Source organism: Gadus macrocephalus, chromosome 17 (assembly GCF_031168955.1).
Source record: "Gadus macrocephalus chromosome 17, ASM3116895v1".
NCBI classification, from domain to species: domain Eukaryota; kingdom Metazoa; phylum Chordata; class Actinopteri; order Gadiformes; family Gadidae; genus Gadus; species Gadus macrocephalus.
Window position 1 is genome coordinate 2,785,995 of NC_082398.1, and position 18,834 is coordinate 2,804,828.

The 18,834-nt window shown below is 47.2% G+C and overlaps 2 protein-coding genes across 2 annotated transcripts; both read left to right on the top strand.

Moving 5' to 3' along the window:
* The first annotated feature begins 960 nt into the window (after positions 1-960).
* LOC132475690 (5,6-dihydroxyindole-2-carboxylic acid oxidase-like) lies at positions 961-7,309 on the top strand. The gene is made up of 7 exons (XM_060076949.1): positions 961-1,484; positions 2,029-2,351; positions 2,716-2,920; positions 4,217-4,384; positions 4,880-5,059; positions 5,326-5,472; positions 6,165-7,309. The coding sequence occupies exons 1-7, from the start codon at positions 1,124-1,126 to the stop codon at positions 6,350-6,352; spliced, it is 1,572 nt and encodes a 523-aa protein (XP_059932932.1). The 5' UTR covers positions 961-1,123; the 3' UTR covers positions 6,353-7,309.
* A 288-nt stretch (positions 7,310-7,597) lies between these two features.
* LOC132475691 (leucine rich adaptor protein 1-like) lies at positions 7,598-12,511 on the top strand. The gene is made up of 2 exons (XM_060076950.1): positions 7,598-8,298; positions 10,592-12,511. The coding sequence occupies exons 1-2, from the start codon at positions 8,089-8,091 to the stop codon at positions 10,982-10,984; spliced, it is 603 nt and encodes a 200-aa protein (XP_059932933.1). The 5' UTR covers positions 7,598-8,088; the 3' UTR covers positions 10,985-12,511.
* The last annotated feature ends 6,323 nt before the right edge of the window (positions 12,512-18,834 follow it).

The following is an 18,834-nucleotide window of genomic DNA, read 5'->3' on the forward strand; positions in this document are numbered from 1 at the left end:
CACACACACACACACACACACACACACACACACACACACACACACACACACACACACACACACACACACACACACACACACACACACACACAGAGTGGACCCCTTTGTGCTTAGACCTCATGTGGTGCTACTGAGCTGACCTCAAGGCTTCCTGAGAGTCAGATGGTAGTAGGTGTGTGTGTGTGTGAGTGTGTGTGTGTGTGTGTGTGTGTGTGTGTGTGTGTGTGGTGTGTGTGTGTGTGTGTGTGTGGGGGGGGGGGGGGGCTCCAAAGTTATCTTTTGTCAAATCAATAGTACTATTCTGTTTACTTTAAAATGAAGGAGAGATGGTTAGGAATGTACAGAGCTGTTAGTCATTTATTTATTTATTGACAATACAAATCAAACAAATTTACGTGTTTAACCGCAGTTGCATCCCGTTTTTTTACTTTTAACGAAATAAAGCACCTTTTGTTATTTTCGAAAACATTAAAATCTGAGTTCATTACATCCAAACCACTCCTGGCTGTTCTGTCTGCATTTAAAGAGGTTAAGTGGAACTGCAAACACCTTCTCTGACCCAAGGACCCAACTGGGTCAGTATATTAGCTGTTGCAAATTGATTTCCGTGTTATCGTTACGAGGCAAACGCTTTAATGTAGCATGTAATTGAATCCAAAACAGAAAAAATAGACAAAAAAGTTTACAAAGGGCCCATTATTGAGACACCATTAAGTTAGAGATACACATGACATTATCATCAATGCCTTACGTTTTTTTTTATTGATTTGATACTTCCTGACGCTTTATACGAAATCATGTGTTGAAGTGTTAAACTCGATTCTGTACCACACTAACTCGTTCTTTAGACAAATGGCATAATGGCTGACCTGACCGCATCACATTTCCGAGCCCCCTGGCACTGTGATGAGATGATCACGAGGGCCCCCGCACAATCCACCAAACCATGCGCTAATGCTCTACTTAAGCCCAACGCTCCTCTTCTGCTGCGCAATTGGGGCCCTCTGATTCTACGCACAACACGGAGGCTGAGCCAGTTGCCGGGGCGCTGTTCTGAAGGAAACAAGACCTTTAAGTCAACATTTTCAAGATAGGCCTACCATTTTTATTTTTTGGAGGGAATATGTTGAAGTGCGGATCGTTGTTGTTGGTGCTCCTGGGGGTCGGGTGGGTCAGCGCCCAGTTCCCCCGGGAGTGCGTCACCCCCGACGGGCTGAGGAGCGCCGAGTGCTGCCCGTCGCCCCTGGGTCTCCCTAACGACCAGTGCGGCTCCAGCTCGGGACGCGGACAGTGCGTGTCGTTGACGGTGGACTCGCGCGCCCACGGGCCGCAGTACCCCCACGACGGCCGGGACGACCGGGAGCGGTGGCCGGTGCGCTTCTTCGCGCGCTCATGCCAGTGCAACGGGAACTTTAGCGGCTATAACTGCGGGCGGTGCCGGCACGGCCTGACAGGGGTGAACTGCGACCAGGCGGTGTCTGTGGGTGAGTGGATGGGTTTTTATGTTATTTTTGAGTTGTTATTGTAGGCCTACTGTATTACCGTATTGTACTGTAGGCTATTATATGACGGTATATAATCTTACGTTGATGGGTGGGAATTAAGGGATCGAATTTAGTAAATTCTCCCTTAGACATAGGCCTACATGGCAGAGCAATGTGTGGATAATTTAAATTGAAATAACTTGCAAAAGTTAGTATTTTCAATGCTTAAAATGTTGAAAAACGCAAGAAAGAACTGAAGTAAGGAAGAGAGGAAGGAGAGGGCGAGAGAGTGAGAGAGGGAGAGGGGGCGAGAGAGAGAGAGAGAGAGAGAGAGAGAGAGAGAGAGAGAGAGAGAGAGAGAGAGAGAGAGAGAGAGAGAGAGAGAGAGAGAGAGAGAGAGAGAGATATGAGAGAGAAAGGAAGAAAGGAAGAAAGAGAAAAAATCAAGTGATGGGATGGTCCTTTTTTCTGCCTCATTCACTTCCTCACACACTGATCCACAACATCCCCCCCCCCCCTCACTCCCTCCCCCCTCGGGCTCCAGTGAGACGCAACGTGATGCTGCTCAGCGCGGCGGAGAAGAGCGCGTTCGTGAGCGCGCTGGACCAGGCCAAGCGCACCGTGCACCCCGACCTCGTGATCGCCACGCGCCGCTATGAGGAGATCTTCGGGCCCGACGAGAACACCGTGCAGTTCGAGAACGTGACCATCTACAACTTCTTCGTGTGGAGCCACTACTACTCCGTGAGCAAGACCTTCCTGGGCGCGGGCCAGGCCAGCTTCGGCGGGGTGGACTTCTCGCACGAGGGGCCCGGGTTCGTGACGTGGCACAGGTACCACCTGATCCAGCTCGAGAGAGACATGCAGGTGAGCTAATCAAATGCGAGCATCGAAATTTCATGATGTGTTTTATTGTGTTTATTTGACGTATTTGGGTGAAATTTAACGAGATGTTTGTGTCATTATCAGCAAAAACATATAAAAAAGTATGTTTTTTTTTTTGTTTTTTTTGTATATTTACTGATTAACAAATTTTAAGACATATTTATCTGTACAGTTTCCGGCCTCAACAACCGGTGGCATTAAATGCAATTGCTTTTTATGAACCTGAATCTTGGGAAATTTGACTTCAAACCAATCATCAATCAATATATCATCAATCATCCATATCTGGCCCGAGAGCGACCCACCTTACTGTTTCATATCAATCCCCCCCCCCCCCCCCCCCCAGGACATGCTGCAGGACCCAAGCTTTGCGCTGCCCTACTGGAACTTCGCCATCGGGGGCAGCACCTGCGACATCTGCACCGACGATCTGATGGGCGCCCGCAACAGCTTCGACATCAACGCCCTGAGCTCCAACTCCATCTTCGCCCAGTGGAGGGTGATGTGTGAGAGTGTGGAGGACTACGACACCTTTGGCACCATCTGCAACAGTACGACACGCCTTACACTGACGTTACTGTTCCCCCCTTAACCCCACCCGCCCCCCACCCCTCTTGCACACTTATTGTGTTGTGTGTTGTTCGTCCTGGCACTTAATGTACACACTTATTGTGTGTTTGTAGGTCCTGGCACTTCAAGTACGCACTTATTGTATGTTGTACGTACTGGCACCTAAAAAAAGAACTTAGCATTGTGTGGCATCTTATCCTAGCTTTCTTTGTTGCACACGGGGAATTCATTAACCTAGCAGTTTCAATGGTTCTTTGCACATCCCTACTGTACCGACAGCGATATATTGTTTCCCCTTCTTCTAACATATATACTTATAATTCGCTTTGGATAAAAGCGTGAATGTTACGATTAGTTCTGCTGTGAGTCCCCGGGGGTTAAAAGTAATGAGGGGGCTGAATAACTGGCTTTTTATTCCAAGTGTACCCAGACAAAACCCCTTAGTCAAACGCCTTGGCCAACGCTGATTTAGACCATGTGAACTCCACACAGAACACAGTGCAATCAGGAGAGTTTTAGTACTTCTAATGCTACAAGCCTCCAGGATTACTTTAATAATCGGCCTGCTGCATACCACGGCAGGACTCGTGTCGACATGTGACCACAGCCGCTTGGGCGATTACGTTGATGCAGTATTACTGGCGGCGGTGGGGCAGTCTCACACTGTTCTCTTTGAACCTGCCAAATCTCAGAGAATCGAACCACCCTGTAACGCAGTACGGATCACAGCATCACAAAGCCGCCAGTGTGTTGAGTAAGACCTGGAGGTTTTTATGTGTGTGTGTGTGTGTGTTTGTCTGTGTGTGTTTGTGTGTGTGTGCATGTGTGTGTGTTTGTGAGTGTGTGTTCGTGTGTGTGTGTATGTGTGTGTATGTGTGTGTGTGTGCCCCATGCGTAAGACCCGTAGGTTTTTATATCTGAGTGTGTGTGTGTGTGTGTGTGTGTGTGCGCGTGTGTGTGTGTGTATGTGTGTGTGTTTGTGAGTTTGTGTTCGTGTGTCTGTGTATGTGTGTGTATGTGTGTGTGTGTGCCCCATGCGTAAGACCCGTAGGTATTTACATCTGAGTGTTTGTGTGTGTGCGCGACGCGCGTGTGTGTGTGTGTTTGTGTGTGTGTGTGTGTTTGTGTGTGTGTTTGTATTTGTGTGTGTGTGTGTGTGTGAATTAGTGCATATGTGTGTGTGTACGTGAGTGTGTGTGAGTGCGCGCGCCCCGCGGTCACACCCCCACCCCCCCCCCCTGGCCTCACCCTCCCCTCCCCCCTCCTTGCCCCTCCAGGCTCGGAGACCTCGCCCATCCAGAGGAACCCGGCGGGGAACGTGAACCGGCCCATGGTGCAGCGGCTCCCCGAGCCCCAGGACGTGGCCGACTGCCTGCAGGTCAACGCCTTCGACACGCCCCCCTACTACTCCACCTCCTCCGAGAGCTTCCGCAACACCATCGAAGGTGAGCTGTCGAACGCAGCTGGCTGGGGGGGGGGGGGGGGGGGGCGGGGTGAGAGATGGTTGAGGGGCGAGGGGTACCTTCAGGTACTGGGTACGATCCCCGAACGGTACGCAGACCTGTTGACCTGGAACAGGGGGACTGCTAACTTCTCCCTGCTCCGTTAAGACACGCACACACGCACACACGCACACACGCACACACGCACACACGCAAACCTATTACCACGTCTCAATTCACACCGAGTTGTTGTGGATGGAAGCGTCTGCAGAATGACTATAACATTGTTTACAATTTAAATCACAAAATGGCCACGTCCATAGGCACCCAAACATGATTTGCACAAATAGTGTTGTACACAAACATGCATACCGACACAAACACACACACACACGCACACACAAACACGCCCACACACACACGCCATCATAAAACAACCTCCAGCTCTGACTCAATGCACCGTGTTCCAACCTTGTCCGTTCCCTGCTCCGTCCGCAGGCTACAGCGCCCCCCAGGGGAACTACGACCCCGCCGTCCGCAGCCTGCACAACCTGGCCCATCTGTTCCTGAACGGCACCGGCGGCCAGACCCACCTCTCCCCCAACGACCCCGTCTTCGTCCTGCTCCACACCTACACCGACGCCATCTTCGACGAGTGGCTGAGGAGACACGGCCCCGGTCGGTCTGTCTGTCTGTCTGTCTGTCTGTCTGTCTATCTTTCTCTCTTTCTATATCTCCATCTCTCTTTCTATCCATTCATGTATCCATACCTCAATGCTTTGTAAACAAATATTAAGGTAACGTCAAACAGCTGGCAGCTAACAGCTAACAGCTAACAGCTAGCCGCTAACAGCTAGCCGCTAACAGCTAGCCGCTAACAGCTAACCGCTAGCCGCTAACAGCTAGCCGCTAACAGCTCCATCTCCGTCTCAACCCTCCAACAGAACAGGCCATCTATCCGGACGAGAACGCCCCCATCGGCCACAACAAGGGCTACAACATGGTTCCCTTCTGGCCCCCGGTCACCAACAATGAGATGTTCCTCACCGCACCGGAGAACCTCGGCTACTCCTACGACGCCGTGTGGCCAGGTACAGGACACCAGGCCCAGGCGTGAGCCACTACCGGGCCTGTTGACAGACTCACTCAGGCGTTAGGGACTCTCTTCAGGCTCCAGTGATTTCACCGAACACACAATCTCAAACCCCAAAAACACACGAAAAATGTAGCTGTGTTCGAAATCTTTCCCTGTTCACTCACTCACTATTCCCTCTATAGTGTTTATGATATATATAGGGAACGAACAAACAAGAATTCGGACACTACGCTGAACATTTCTACACGACCGCATTGCATTGTGGTATACGGGAGTGACATGTAGGGAACATCGTATGTTCGCTCAAATTTTGGGTATTTTGTGTCCACTATATAGTGAATGAAATGAAAACCACTGAAAATTCCAACAGCACTACAAAATGGCGAGCACCCTATATAGTGCACTATATCCCTGATAGGGAATGACTTAAGACACAGCTTTAGATTCACTCAAATTTGGTTCAACTTCAGACAACTCAAGACTAAATATACTTTTAAATAAGAAAACTATAAACATTTGCAAAATGTATTCATTTACCCTATTTTGTTATTTGATCTCTTCATTCAATCGTGAGTTGCTGACCTCTGACCTCAAGAGGGTCAATTATGACAACCAGAGGGATTTGAAGCCAATCATGTTTGACGCCATATTAACGACCATGGCCGTCTTCCTCCATGCGCTCCGCAGCCGCGCCCTTCACCATGACGGAGATCGTCATCATCGTCATCGTGGCCTCCCTCCTCCTCGTCGCCATCGTCTTCGCCGCCGCCACCTGCGCCCTCCGCAGCAAGTCCAGCGGGATGGACGGCCGCCAGCCCCTGCTGGGAGAGCAGTACCAGCGCTACGACGACGAGAAGAGCCAGTCCGTGGTCTAGGTCCCGCCCCCATGGTCCTTCTAGGCCAATCGGTGGGCTCGTAGAGCGCCCGAGCGGTCTCTGTAGACCTATAGCGCTGGTCTGGAACACGGCGGGTTTTCTTTAAAGGACATGCAGCTATAAACGTGTGTGTCATTTGTTCAGGTGTCAACGAACACACACATTGTGCGAGCGAGGGTATGGAATAATGACGCGTCATTTGAAACAGTGGGATGCGTGTAACTTATCAACATGACACACTAAAATACAATATGCAGGGTAGTAGAAACCTTTGTTGAAGAAGAAGGAATATAGAGGTGAAAGAAGTCCGCAGAATTTTGTTAACTGATACAATAGGCCGGTTGGTAGCTTAGTGGTAAACTGAGCAATACATATGTTTATTTATTTAAGTAAAAGTAATTTGATTTTGAAAATAAAGTAAGGACAGGACACCTATATGATTGTGATTCATCAAATGCAAGGCTGCAACAATCAGATAATGGTTCTGATCTTTTATAAAGTAAATGAACATGAATCGAATGAATGAATATCAAAAAATGTGTGCTTTTCACGTTATAGGAGTTTTGAATACAAATGAATAGACAACCGCTCAAATGTAATTCCCACAGTGATCAGTGTTGCTGTATTGTTGCCATTTTTGTGTAAAGTTGTTTATGTTTTTGTATGTCTCTAAATAAATAACGGTGGTGAGGTCAATACAATCTGTTACACTTTGCTGTAACCCTAAACCTAAGAAAAACTTGAAATAGAATGAGGTAATACATATCATGAGGTCAACATATCGTACCATCTCAAAGCAAACATTACATCGTGAAATAGCATTATGTAAGGCTCTTTTAGACACCATCTTGCTGGAGGTTTTGTTGTCCACATGGGGGTGCCATTGTGCAACCTCAGAAACAGAAAGGCATGGATTGAGAGGCGTCACTGGTGAAATAAAGAAATACAGACATTTGCTATTCATCGTGTTTTATTAAACACTTGCTTTTGTATTTATTTCTTTAATTTGCCTGCAGGCCTAAAAGGCAATGTGTGATTTAAAAAAAGGTGAAGTCTAAAATTATATTAGGCATTATTATTATTTACTCATCAAGTGGGAAATAGAGGACATCCCCTAATTCAAGTCACGATTGAAACACAACCGGACAAAATGTAAGACTATAATCTCCTCGTACCAGGAATATAGAAAGAGGCCTGCATCTACATGGGTCCCTTCCCACCTGTCGGGGGGTAGGGTTTCAGGCTGTCTGGGTGTGTCCACGCCCAACAGCACGCTATACTAATCACACCGTCCCGCCTTGCGACGTACGCCGCACACACACTGTTCCCTGCTCGGACGTCCTGAACGCTACCAGTGCCGGGCCGCTCCCCTCCACCGAGGTTGTATATATATAGCTATATCTGCGAGCCTGCGCTGTTTTCTGCTGTATCCTCCGTTTGCATTGGTTAACAAAGTACTGGGCAACAAGTGTGGTTTGTTGGGACCAAACGACCTCCTCTTAAGAGTGGAGAGAGGGGACTTGCTCGTTGTGGACAGTTTGCTGCCCGGTTCCTCCACCACCACCTCCCAGCCTCCGACCTATTCTCTGCTTATGAAGTCATTGGGAGTAGTTCTGAGGTCGGAACCCCATAATCTGCTGCGCTGACGGCTCGGAGCTATTGGCAGTGATTGCACCGCGCCGAGACAGCCTTGCAAAAGGACACTTTTTTGTTACTGTATACGTTCGGATTTGAGCATGGACGAGGACAGCGTCATGCCGGATTTTAAGGATCTGGAGGCTAAACTGGGTCGCAAAGTCCCCGAGAGTCTGATTCGGTCTCTGGTGGAAGGGAAGGTGGACAAGAAGCAGGAGAAGTCCAGTGGGAGCACAGCGGTAAAGTGCCGGGCCAACTCTGCAGACCTGAAGCGACTGCAGAGCAAGATGCTGTTTCTGAAGCAGGAAATGGTGAGTGATCCCCACTTGATCCCCACACATTGCATGGATTGATGCAATCTGTCCGCTGAGTAGTTCGAACGCAACAGGACTCTGATCTGTTTGAATGTGATTGCAGTCCCCCATGGCAGGACACCCAAGGTGTAAACCGATACCTTTTTGATTTATATCTATATCTTGTCATGTAGATCTACCGATCTGTGTCCCAAGACCAATGTGAGGGTAATTGCTTTAGGATGACTCAGTTGCCATCTATAAAAGACATTCGATTATTAATATAGGGCAATTGTCCCTGATTGGACAGATTAGATGCATTTCATCTGCAACCTGACAATGCATACAGGTGGTTTATATGGGCCTTGGAAACTTTATTGAAAACATATGATCAGTGATGATTGACAGCCTTTCAACAGGTGTCATGATTCTAACCAATCAGCTCAGTCACAAAAAAGTGTCACCTTTTACCGTCATTCCTCAAATATCTTCCGATATTTTAATGAAATGATGCCTAAGCCATTCAGTTTTTCCAACATCCACCACTTTGTTGAGTTTTTGTATTCAAGGTCCTTGCAGCAGCTTAACTTAAATCGATACGAGTGTCAAGTCGTCTCAGTTGACCCTCAATCAGGGAAAATCCCCTTCGGATCGCCAGGGTCATTCGTGCCCAGAGTTAGGCCTGGGCAGATGGTCAAGTTGACCGCGTTTCCCCAGCTGTAGTCGAGCCCTGTCATTATACTGAGTCAGCTCAGCAGCGAACAAAACAAACGAAAACATGTACGGAGTTTCAATTCGACCTGGAAGTACTGAATAATTCATGAGATGACCTCACTTAGAGTGAGCTGAGATTTGAGATGTTATCAGTGCATATTCAACTAGTCTCCAGGGGGAAGGGAACAGCCGCACAAAGGGACTGTTTAAATCCATTATGAGACTGCTTAGTCTGCGCTGTCTTCCTGGTCCCTTTTGTGCTGCAGTGAACCCAGACTGTGTTTACATCTTAATCCCTAATCCAGTCGAGCCAACGTCTCTTCCTCCTCTTTGACGTTCAGACCCATGTCGTACGGCAGACAGAATGCATGGGACCACTGGAACATATCACGTGCAGCAATGCGTGGATTGGCTTTCGGTCTTTGAGAGGAAAAACATATGGTATCCAAAATCCTGACCCTTGGGTCCTAAATTAAATTTAGTGTGCGCATGCCTTTGCGTGATATACATTTGCTTGGATATGATATGGACACAAACAAGTCATCAATCATAATCAACACGCAAGAATAAAATGGCAGTGAGGGCAAACCCTTCCCATGCCTATATAGCACCCCTTCATGCAGACATCCTTGCGTTACACCTCTGCAGATCCAAGCAGGAGCCACTAACCCAGCTCCCTTTGCATTAGGAGATAAGCCCCTCACGCAGTGCCTCAGTGGTTATCAACAGTGGCCAGGTTTATTGTTGTTCAACAAGCAGCCACACACATACAGCTCTTGTTTTATCAAGGCCGTTCACAGCGGTGGGGAAACAGTCTTTTCAGCGCCTGCAGGGATCAGTGTGTGTTTGGGTACTGGGGGGGGGGGGAGGGCCAGAGAACAGAGACCAGAGAGTGCATCTGACCGCCGGAGCTAATCAAAGGCACGGTTGTGTCCGTGGCAGGAAGTTAAGACAAGCCGCTGTCTCTGTCTGGTTCACTGTGACCGTCTTAAGTCGAGGACTGAGTTCACTGACTGGTGCCAATACAGGGAGAACAACAGATCCATATCAACACAGTGGACACCTTTTTTGTTTATGTATTGTTGTGTCTGCCACCACGAGAATTACAGCACAGGATGTTCTGTCCAGTGAGCGCGGAATGAAAACATGACAGAGTTTGTTTTCAACAGGTGGAATGAACCGCCCGCTCGCCCTTATACGGCTGACAGTGTTTTTATTTTCTTCTGCTCGACTATCTTGTTTATACTTGGCTTCTAGCGACTATTGGATGTGATTAAGGTGACACACCGAAGAGGACTCAAGTGTGTGTGTGTGTGTGTGTGTGTGTGTGTGTGTGTGTGTGTGTGTGTGTGTGTGTGTGTGTGTGTGTGTGTGTGTGTGTGTGTGTGTGTGTGTGTGTGTGCGCGCTGGATCGATCGATCGTTCTGTGGGCCTCCAACACCCTTCTGTGAGGTCTTTCACCCCGCCCTTCCTATACGTCCACCTGATACGCGAATACGCTCCCACAAAACAGTAGATTGATGCTCAAGGTACAACTGTGTGTGTGTACCTATGTGTATGCTTGTTCTAATGTGCTCTGTGTCCCCTTCAATCGTAGGCCCACTTGCGAGCCATTGACGGGCAGCTGATGCAGCAGCTCATGTCCATCAACGAGGGCATCGAGTCCATCCGCTGGGTGATGGACGACAAGGGGGGCGTGGCCAGCCAGGAGGGCAGCCTGACGGGCAGCCTGTACAGCCTATCGGACAGCCAGGACGGGTCGTCGCTGCGCGGGAGCTTCAACAGCCTGAACGACGGCAACAGCGACGGGCTGGACGGGCTGTCGGTCGGCAGCTACCTGGACACCTTAGGGGAGGACCTCCCGGACCAGCCCTCGCCCACGGACCTCGAGACATTTGAGGAGAAAAGCGTCATTAACGGCGAGACGGCGTTCGGCAAATCGCCGCTCAAACTCAGGGTTGAATCCGATGAGTACTACTGCTTCGGGTAGAGACGAGAAGTGCACAGTGGTGGTGCTTCATCCGGATTGTTTTAATGCGTTTTTTTATTTTTAAAGGAAGGATGTGCAGAAATGACGGCCGATAATCTGTTTTGGAAAAGACGTTGGGATTGACTCTCGTAGCAACAAGTGGGCGCCAGGTTGTTGTGAATAAATTATCTTGACGATACCGTGAATCCTAATTCTTAATTTATGTGTATGGTGTAAACGCTTAGGTCACCCATTTTCACTTGCCAGTCAATATAGAGGCTCCAGAAGAATAATTTGCCGGTTCATTTCTGTGTTTTGTTTTTTTATGCTTTGTTTATTCATATGCTTCAGCATCACAGGCTGTTTTATCACCCCATGTGCTATCCCCTTTGAATAATAAGCTTGACAGCGAGGCAGTCATGCCTCGTAAAGTGGATTTAAGTGCAGCCCTGACATCTGGAACTCCCACATCTGGAACTCCCACCGCCACATTGCATTCTGGGAGGAATTGTCTCTTTAAAAGCGTCACGCTAAACGTGTTCACACGGTAGCTGTGGCGTCAGTCAGTTGATCTGGCGTCTCGGAAATAATAATAAAAGTTTTAATGACTGTTGTAACTTTTATTCAAGGTTGCTATTAATGGAGGTGCAAACGGCGTCAAGTGCAATTATCTCGGAAAATGTTGTGCAATTTTCTTTTCCGATCCAAAGTTCTTTTTTTTTTTTTTTTTTTTGATCTTTTTTCTAATTTGGGCTTTTCTAAGATTGCTATTGTCTGTACGTTACTGTAAAGCCTTTCACACCGGTTTTAGAAAGTACTCCCGTTGTTCAAGGGTGATTCCAAAACAGTTGCTTGGATGTTTGTCCGCCCAAAGCTATACTATTGTGGCCTTTTTGAAGGTGCTTTAAGCATTTAAGCATTTAAGCTTGCATACCTGTTTGTGGTTTGGCACGGTCGGTCGGGTGATAAGACAAACACATGTGAAACGTGTGTGTGTGTGTGTGTGTGTGTGTGTGTGTGTGTGTGTGTGTGTGTGTGTGTGTGTGTGTGTGTGTGTGTGTGTGTGTGTGTGTGTGTGTGTGTGTGTGTGTGTGTGTGTGTGTGTGGTGGGCTACTTTCAAAATAAGCTTTGTTTTAATCTAAAACAAAACGAAATTGCCAAGAAAAAAGATTCTGGTCTTGCTTGATCAGTTGTCTTCGTTTTTGGTACCGATGTACTGTACTGTGTGTTCGGTGTTTCCTTCATATTGTTTTGATACGTTTATTTTTAAGTCAAGTCAAAATGATAATATATTGTGATCTTTCTAACCCCTGTATGCAATAGTTTGTATTGCCTTATAGAGAAACTGAACTGCATGCTTGTTCAACGAGGGCGAGAAGGAGAGTCTTAAAGGAAGAGGAAGAGAGTATGAGACAGAATAAAACATGTCTGTTACACATCCTGCCCTCTTCTGCCACGAATGAGTTCCAATGATCCTACATTTTGAATGTGTAACGTGGCAATGACAAAGGCCTGTATTAAATCAGGTCACCCCTTCTTAAACTCAATTTGACTCATTCATTTATTTGCGTAAATGACTGCTCTTTTTGTGCCAGAAATAATTTTTAGGCTTTTTGCAGAGGAAGGGAATTCTGTGTAGTGCTGGGCTGATATGGTGGTGGAAGGGGATGGGAGACAAAGCATCTTGTTTCAGCCTTGAAATCCCCTGGTAATCCCTGTTATCCCAGTACGTTGCTTGCACCCTGTTAATTCCAACTAGCTCCGGTCAGAGACCAGACAGAGTTAGTAGCCATGCGATGTTTCACCATTGTTTTGTTTCGGCGCTCTCATTTACGATGGATGTGAGTTACACACACACACACACTGAGAGACACACACACACAAACACACACACACACACACACACACACACATACACCGAGAGAGACATACACACACACACGTACCTCGAGAGACGCATACACCCCCCCCCCCCCCACACACACACACACACACACGCACACACAGTCTCATTGATGTTCCCGGGATAATCAGAGCTCCAGACAGAATGCCCACTGGGAAAGTCATCACTCGGGAAGCTGAGAACACTTGGTCTCCGTGGCCAGGGAATAAATGAGTGACCATGATGGGGCGAAACTTTCCAGCGCTAAAGTTACACTCTCTTTATGCGCCGTGACACTGGACCCTCGGTTGGGCCAGCCATGGCGCTGTTTGATCAGCCACAGCTTATTCTATTCTTAATGAGCCCTCCGGGGGTGGGGGGTTGGGTAAATGCCGGGGTTTCGGATTTCAGACTCATCCAATGGTTTCTTTTTGACGAGGAGGCCAGAGTGTGAAGAACCTGAACCCTTTGCTCATTGTATGTGCAGCGTTTTGAATTGGCTGTACGGGTGGTGAGGAAAACACGATAGCACAGATGTTGAACAGCATCAGCTCAGTTTCAGCTCAACCCGCATTCAATGATTCACCCTAGCCACACAGATTGAGCTGTCCCACCTGCAGTGCCAGCTTGGCCCCATTTGGTTTTATGTTACTGGTCTTATCACTTCTACATGGAGTGTTTGACATGCTTAAAATGTCCTTCAAGCTAAACCGCAATGCAATATCTCAGAGAATTATGAACGGCAAAACACGATCTCTATTTGAATCGATTATAAATATTATAGGGTCCTATTTTAGACCTGCTAACAATAGGGGCCCTTAAGTATTTAGCATTTTTGATTAGCCTTCCAAAAGGTGTGAAGCTGCCGCATTAGGCCCCTAATTCACCACCAGAGTGAGATTAGCCATCACAAACCATTTCAAAATCTGCCCTCTGGTGACATGAGTTGGCGTGCCCACCAAGACGAATGATGAATTTACAAGCCTACCAGTTGGTACAGTCAACTGGCTAGGCTGGCAGACTGATCTTTCAATCATAGCCAGAGGGCAGGTTTTGTAATGGCCAATCACACTCACGCCTGGTGGTAAAATCGAGAATTACTCGATATCCCAATCACTTTCCAACACCAGTTGGTAAATTGAGGGCCCAGTGCATCAGTGCGTTAACAATAGCCTTCTGACGTAACCGGGTCATTCAATGGGAGTCTGGTCAGTTGTCACTTGTCAGGCGCTCTGAATTCCACCATTGGACGAGACGGATTAGATCAAGGTTTATCAACAGTTTCTGGCTTTGTGGTGTGTTGATGCATAACACCGAAGATACTCGTGACTTATCAACCCGGACACATGCACAGCTCGTTCACATTACAGATTTTTAAATTGACATGAATATAATTATATATTTATGCGTTATATATTTATATTTTTTTGTGTATCGACATGTTTAAATATATATTTTTTGTACATGTATATTTTTATATCTCTCAGTGCAAAATGACAGAGGTCTTGTTCCGAATTCAGATTTTATACTCATAATTATGACTTTAGACGCATAACTCTGAGTTAATTCTCCTAAAACTCAAAATGTATTATTGTTATTAATAATAATTCCTACGTGGCCCTGATAGGCCTACTCGTGTGTTTCCGTGCAGAGAACGCGCGTGCCATCTCGTTTACGTATTCCTGTGTATTTTCGGGAGAACGTGACGTAACAGCGGACCGACTGCGGCTCATCGTCTCGTCTGTTAACTTTATTGACGAAAATAAATCATAATCGAAAGTCATCCTTGAGTTATTGATCACCGCGGTTTGGTTGCTAGATAAAAGATCGTCTGTAAGGACCCTGGTTTCTACCGCGCGGTCGACGGAGGTGAGTATAAAGTGGGAGGTGAGTATCATTTATTGTTCATTCCAGGGTTATCCTTATCAACGCAGCTTGAATTGAAGCTCCAATTCAAATTCTGTCCAAAATGCCTGCCCAAAAAAGTATAGCAAAGGTATTACCTATACTTTGTGGACCCTATAAAAAGCTCAAATGTGTAGGTACTTGTTTTGGATAATGACGGGCTGCGTTCCAAATAGCACAACTTTTTTTTACCTGCAGTAGGCCTACGTACTGCAGCTACCCTTACCCTTGTTGGAACTCAGGGATGGATAGAAGAAATTGTGAGGACGAAGGGAGTGTATTCTTGACATTCACAAGTGGATAGAGCATGAATCGGAGCTACTTCTAAATTGTTTTGGGCAACGATGGGCTGCATTCCAAATCGCATAACGTTTCTTTTTACGTGTACTACGTACTGTAGCTACCCTTCCCTTTATTGGAACGCAGGGATGGATAGAATTTATTGATGATGAAGGAAAGGTATTCATGAACTTCACAAGTGGATGGTGGAGAAGTGATGGGGAGCTCCCATGATGCACTCTGTTGTACAAGCCCCCAATTTGGTGGGCCTGCAACATTCAGCTGACAATTAGGCCTGTTGTGAAGAATAAAGGAGCTTTTGCTTCAGCTCAAAACAATGATAGAGGTCATTTGTGTTGATAAGGTCCTCAATTACTTTTTCAACAAAACAAATGATACCTGAAAGAGATGAGAATGAGAATGCGGGGAAGCAGTGCATTCTGGTATCTGGGAGACATGTCACTATGCTACGGGGTGGACCCACTGGAACGTACCCATTACTGTCTGGGGAAACATGGAGAGGGCTGTATTTACTGGGCCACACGCACCCCTTAAGATGGAAAAACAGTGCTGGAAACAAGTCCGCGCTGACCTCAAGTTCACGTTAGATTTCTCGTTTCACATTTTCCAACCTCCCCGATGTAGTTTATCTGAATCTCAGCAAATTGAGGGCATCTTAATTCAATCCAATGTTCTGTCTAGCAGACTTCACACCCACAGACACATTAATTCAAAAGATGTCGTCTCAGCATCAGGAGCGATTGCCCGTGGACTGGTATGATGGTTCAGCAGTGATGGCTTGGACGAAGTCTGCGCTGTGAAGGAGATGCAGCATATTAGATTCACTGGGTCAGCCCTATTAAATTGCCAGACTTGAGCGCACTCTGTTAAAAGATTTATGAAACCATTGGAAAACTTAACAAGGCCTGCCCTCTATAAATATCCTCTTTCCTCAAGGAAAATGACTTGATGTATTTTAGGCCTAGCCACGCTGCTAATGTGGCGTTTCTTTTCGGCGGTTCTCTCCGCGGCACGCACTCTCTGCGTGTCCTGCGTGAGCACCTCATTCCTAGAATATTATTACATCACTGCGTTTACCTCAAGACGGACATCCCACTTTGGCAGTTAATTGAGTCCTCTCTCTCTCTCTCTCCGAGCCTCTCTCTCTCCCAGCCCCTCTCTCTCTGTCTCTCTACCAGCCTCTCTCTCTCTCTCTCTCTCAGCCTCTCTCTCCCAGCCTCTCTCTCTCTCTCCGAGCCTCTCTCTCTCCCAGCCCCTCTCTCTCTGTCTCTCTACCAGCCTCTCTCTCTCTCTCTCTCTCAGCCTCTCTCTCTCAGCCTCTCTCTCTCTGTCTCTCTACCAGCCTCTCTCTCTCTCTCTCTCTCTCAGCCTCTCTCTCTCTCTCTTGGCCCCTCGCCACAGAGTAGAGGACACATCATTGCTGACCGCCACACATGGGCCTCATGAAATCACGTTGGTCTTGGGGACCCGCCTAACCAAATATGGTAGAAGTACACTCTGGAAAGGTTTTCTTCCATGCAGGTTTGCCAGTTGGGATCCCTCTGCTATTTGCACTTCAGCGATTCCGCAGTGCCTCAGCTCCCGGCTCCCGGCAAATTGTTCACCCGCCACCGTTGCACCCAGGCAGGATCCTTTTAAGAGCTCTGCAAATACCACCCAGCAAATATACACAAGCGTGCACACCAAACGATAAACTAAACAAATTAAGGTTGACATGAGAACTCCAGAGGCTTTCCCGCGTGACCTTGAGTCCGCACACGCTGTTTTCTTTTTAAGGGAAAGGTATTTCGAATCCCACTTGGACGCTTAATAAGGTATGATTTCAGCTGGAATCATTTCAGTCTTGACAACTAATTACAAATTCCTCATCGGTTTCATGCTGTTGTAGTGTGTCTTTGTACAGCAGTGTCAGAGCTGTTCTACAGTCAGTTCTACAGTCATTTTAGGCACACTGGGACACTACCCTTTTATATTTCTATGGGCATGCAGTGCCTCAGTGCGATAGGGTGATACAGAGGTCAGATGCGTCATAAAATAGATACATCCGTTGGCACACTTAAAATTTGAATCTTTTCTCACCGACTCACTCCCTGCATGCACTGTTACATTTCCTCAGTCAATGTTTGGTCAGTGACTCACCACACAAACCTCATCAAGTCATCGTTGTGTTAAAGGCATGTGTTAACATCGATCACTCTACAGTAGAGACAATATTAACTCTTTGCATGACTCTGCTGTGTGTCTGCGTCTTTTGTGTACCTCTCTTAGTTTGTTTTTTGTTTAGTTTTTGTTTTTTATACTTTAGTCAGTGGTGCCCCCAGAAAAGATGCAAGACTATGAACCAGCAAACAAACTTTGACATGTCGCCTCATTCAATTCTTCCTCCATCCTCCCACAAGTGCTGACATGAAGACAAAAGATAGACATTGCATCCCTGTTTTGTCCCTGTCTCTAAACGCAACCATCAGGACAAAAAGCTGGTTTAATGAAGTCGCCCCACCACAGTCTACCTCTCAGACCGGTGCGACTGGTGTCTGCGTGTCACGATCCTAACGACAACATTTTCCACATTCTCCACGTTCTCACGTTGTCGTCGTGTTTCCGCGGAAACCTTGAGTCTTTAAGCATGAGGAACTAAGAATTTCCTGATTGGTCGTTAGTTGCACTCTGCTGCACGTAGGCGAGCACAGCACACACAACGGCAAGGCAGGCATTCACACACGCACACTAAAGATGAGCTTATTATCCCTCGGTTCGGAATGCACACTTGTGAAATATGTAATGTCCCTGATCGGGGAGGGAGTGGCCAATCGCTTTTGCCTTTACTCCGTGACGGAGCGCTAATTCTCTGTGTGCTTCAGTAGAGGAAGGACATGACGTTCCCCAAGAGACGTCGCCTGAAGGACGAGACGGTGCACTGTTGAACTGATCCTATATAATCCACCTGCAGGCGGGCATGCCTGTCTGAGTGTGTGTGTGTGTGTCTGTTGATGCATTGTCATACAATCACGACTAGCTTCTCTCATTTTATCACTACCTGTATGCAGCAGTCCCCATTCTCCTGGCGTCGGACCTGTAGTTGCTCCTCCTGTCAATCCCTTGGAGTCCACAACATCAAGGCTTTGTCCTGTGACATTCAGGATGCTTTGATTGGCCTCTCTCTTTCTCTCTCGTTCTCTACCTTTAACTCTACCTCTCTCTCTCAATGCCCCATATCCCACTGGAAATGCAGTGCAGTCGCTAGGACGGGACCCTTTCAGCTGTCAAAGGATAGAGAAGAAATCAAAATTCTCTCCAGCTTGATCTCTCTGTTGGGCTCGTTCTCATTATGCACAACCTGGATGACGAGAGAGAGAGAGAGAGAGAGAGAGAGAGAGAGAGAGAGAGAGAGAGAGAGAGAGAGAGAGAGAGAGAGAGAGAGAGAGAGAGAGAGAGAGAGAGAGAGAGAGAGAGAGAGAGAGAGAGAGAGAGAGAGAGAGAGAGAGAGAGAGAGAGAGAGAGAGAGAGAGAGAGAGAGAGAGAGAGGAGAGAGAGAGAGACGCTCTGTTTCTGGTGGCATCCACGATTGCATTCAAATTCTGAGAGAGAGAGAGAATTCCTAAAAAGGAGTCAGAATTCTGACTCCCAGCAGCAATGTCCGCCATTTTGGTATTCAATTTGGCCTCCAACTTGGCGATTCAGGAGTCAGACTGGACTTGGACTTCCTGAAATGTGATTTGTTTGAAGCCTGCCAAATGCGGTCTGCAGAAAGCACACGGCCAATAGTGTGTAGATAAATTGCAT

Excerpts from the sequence above, each read along its gene's own strand:
- LOC132475690 (XM_060076949.1), top strand. The coding sequence starts at position 1,124 with ATGTTGAAGTGCGGATCGTTGTTGTTGGTGCTCCTGGGGGTCGGGTGG. Across the intron at positions 2,352-2,715 it reads AGCTCGAGAGAGACATGCAG|GACATGCTGCAGGACCCAAG; the intron begins GTGAGCTAATCA and ends CCCCCCCCCCAG. Across the intron at positions 5,473-6,164 it reads CTACGACGCCGTGTGGCCAG|CCGCGCCCTTCACCATGACG; the intron begins GTACAGGACACC and ends TGCGCTCCGCAG.
- LOC132475691 (XM_060076950.1), top strand. The coding sequence starts at position 8,089 with ATGGACGAGGACAGCGTCATGCCGGATTTTAAGGATCTGGAGGCTAAA. Across the intron at positions 8,299-10,591 it reads TGTTTCTGAAGCAGGAAATG|GCCCACTTGCGAGCCATTGA; the intron begins GTGAGTGATCCC and ends CTTCAATCGTAG.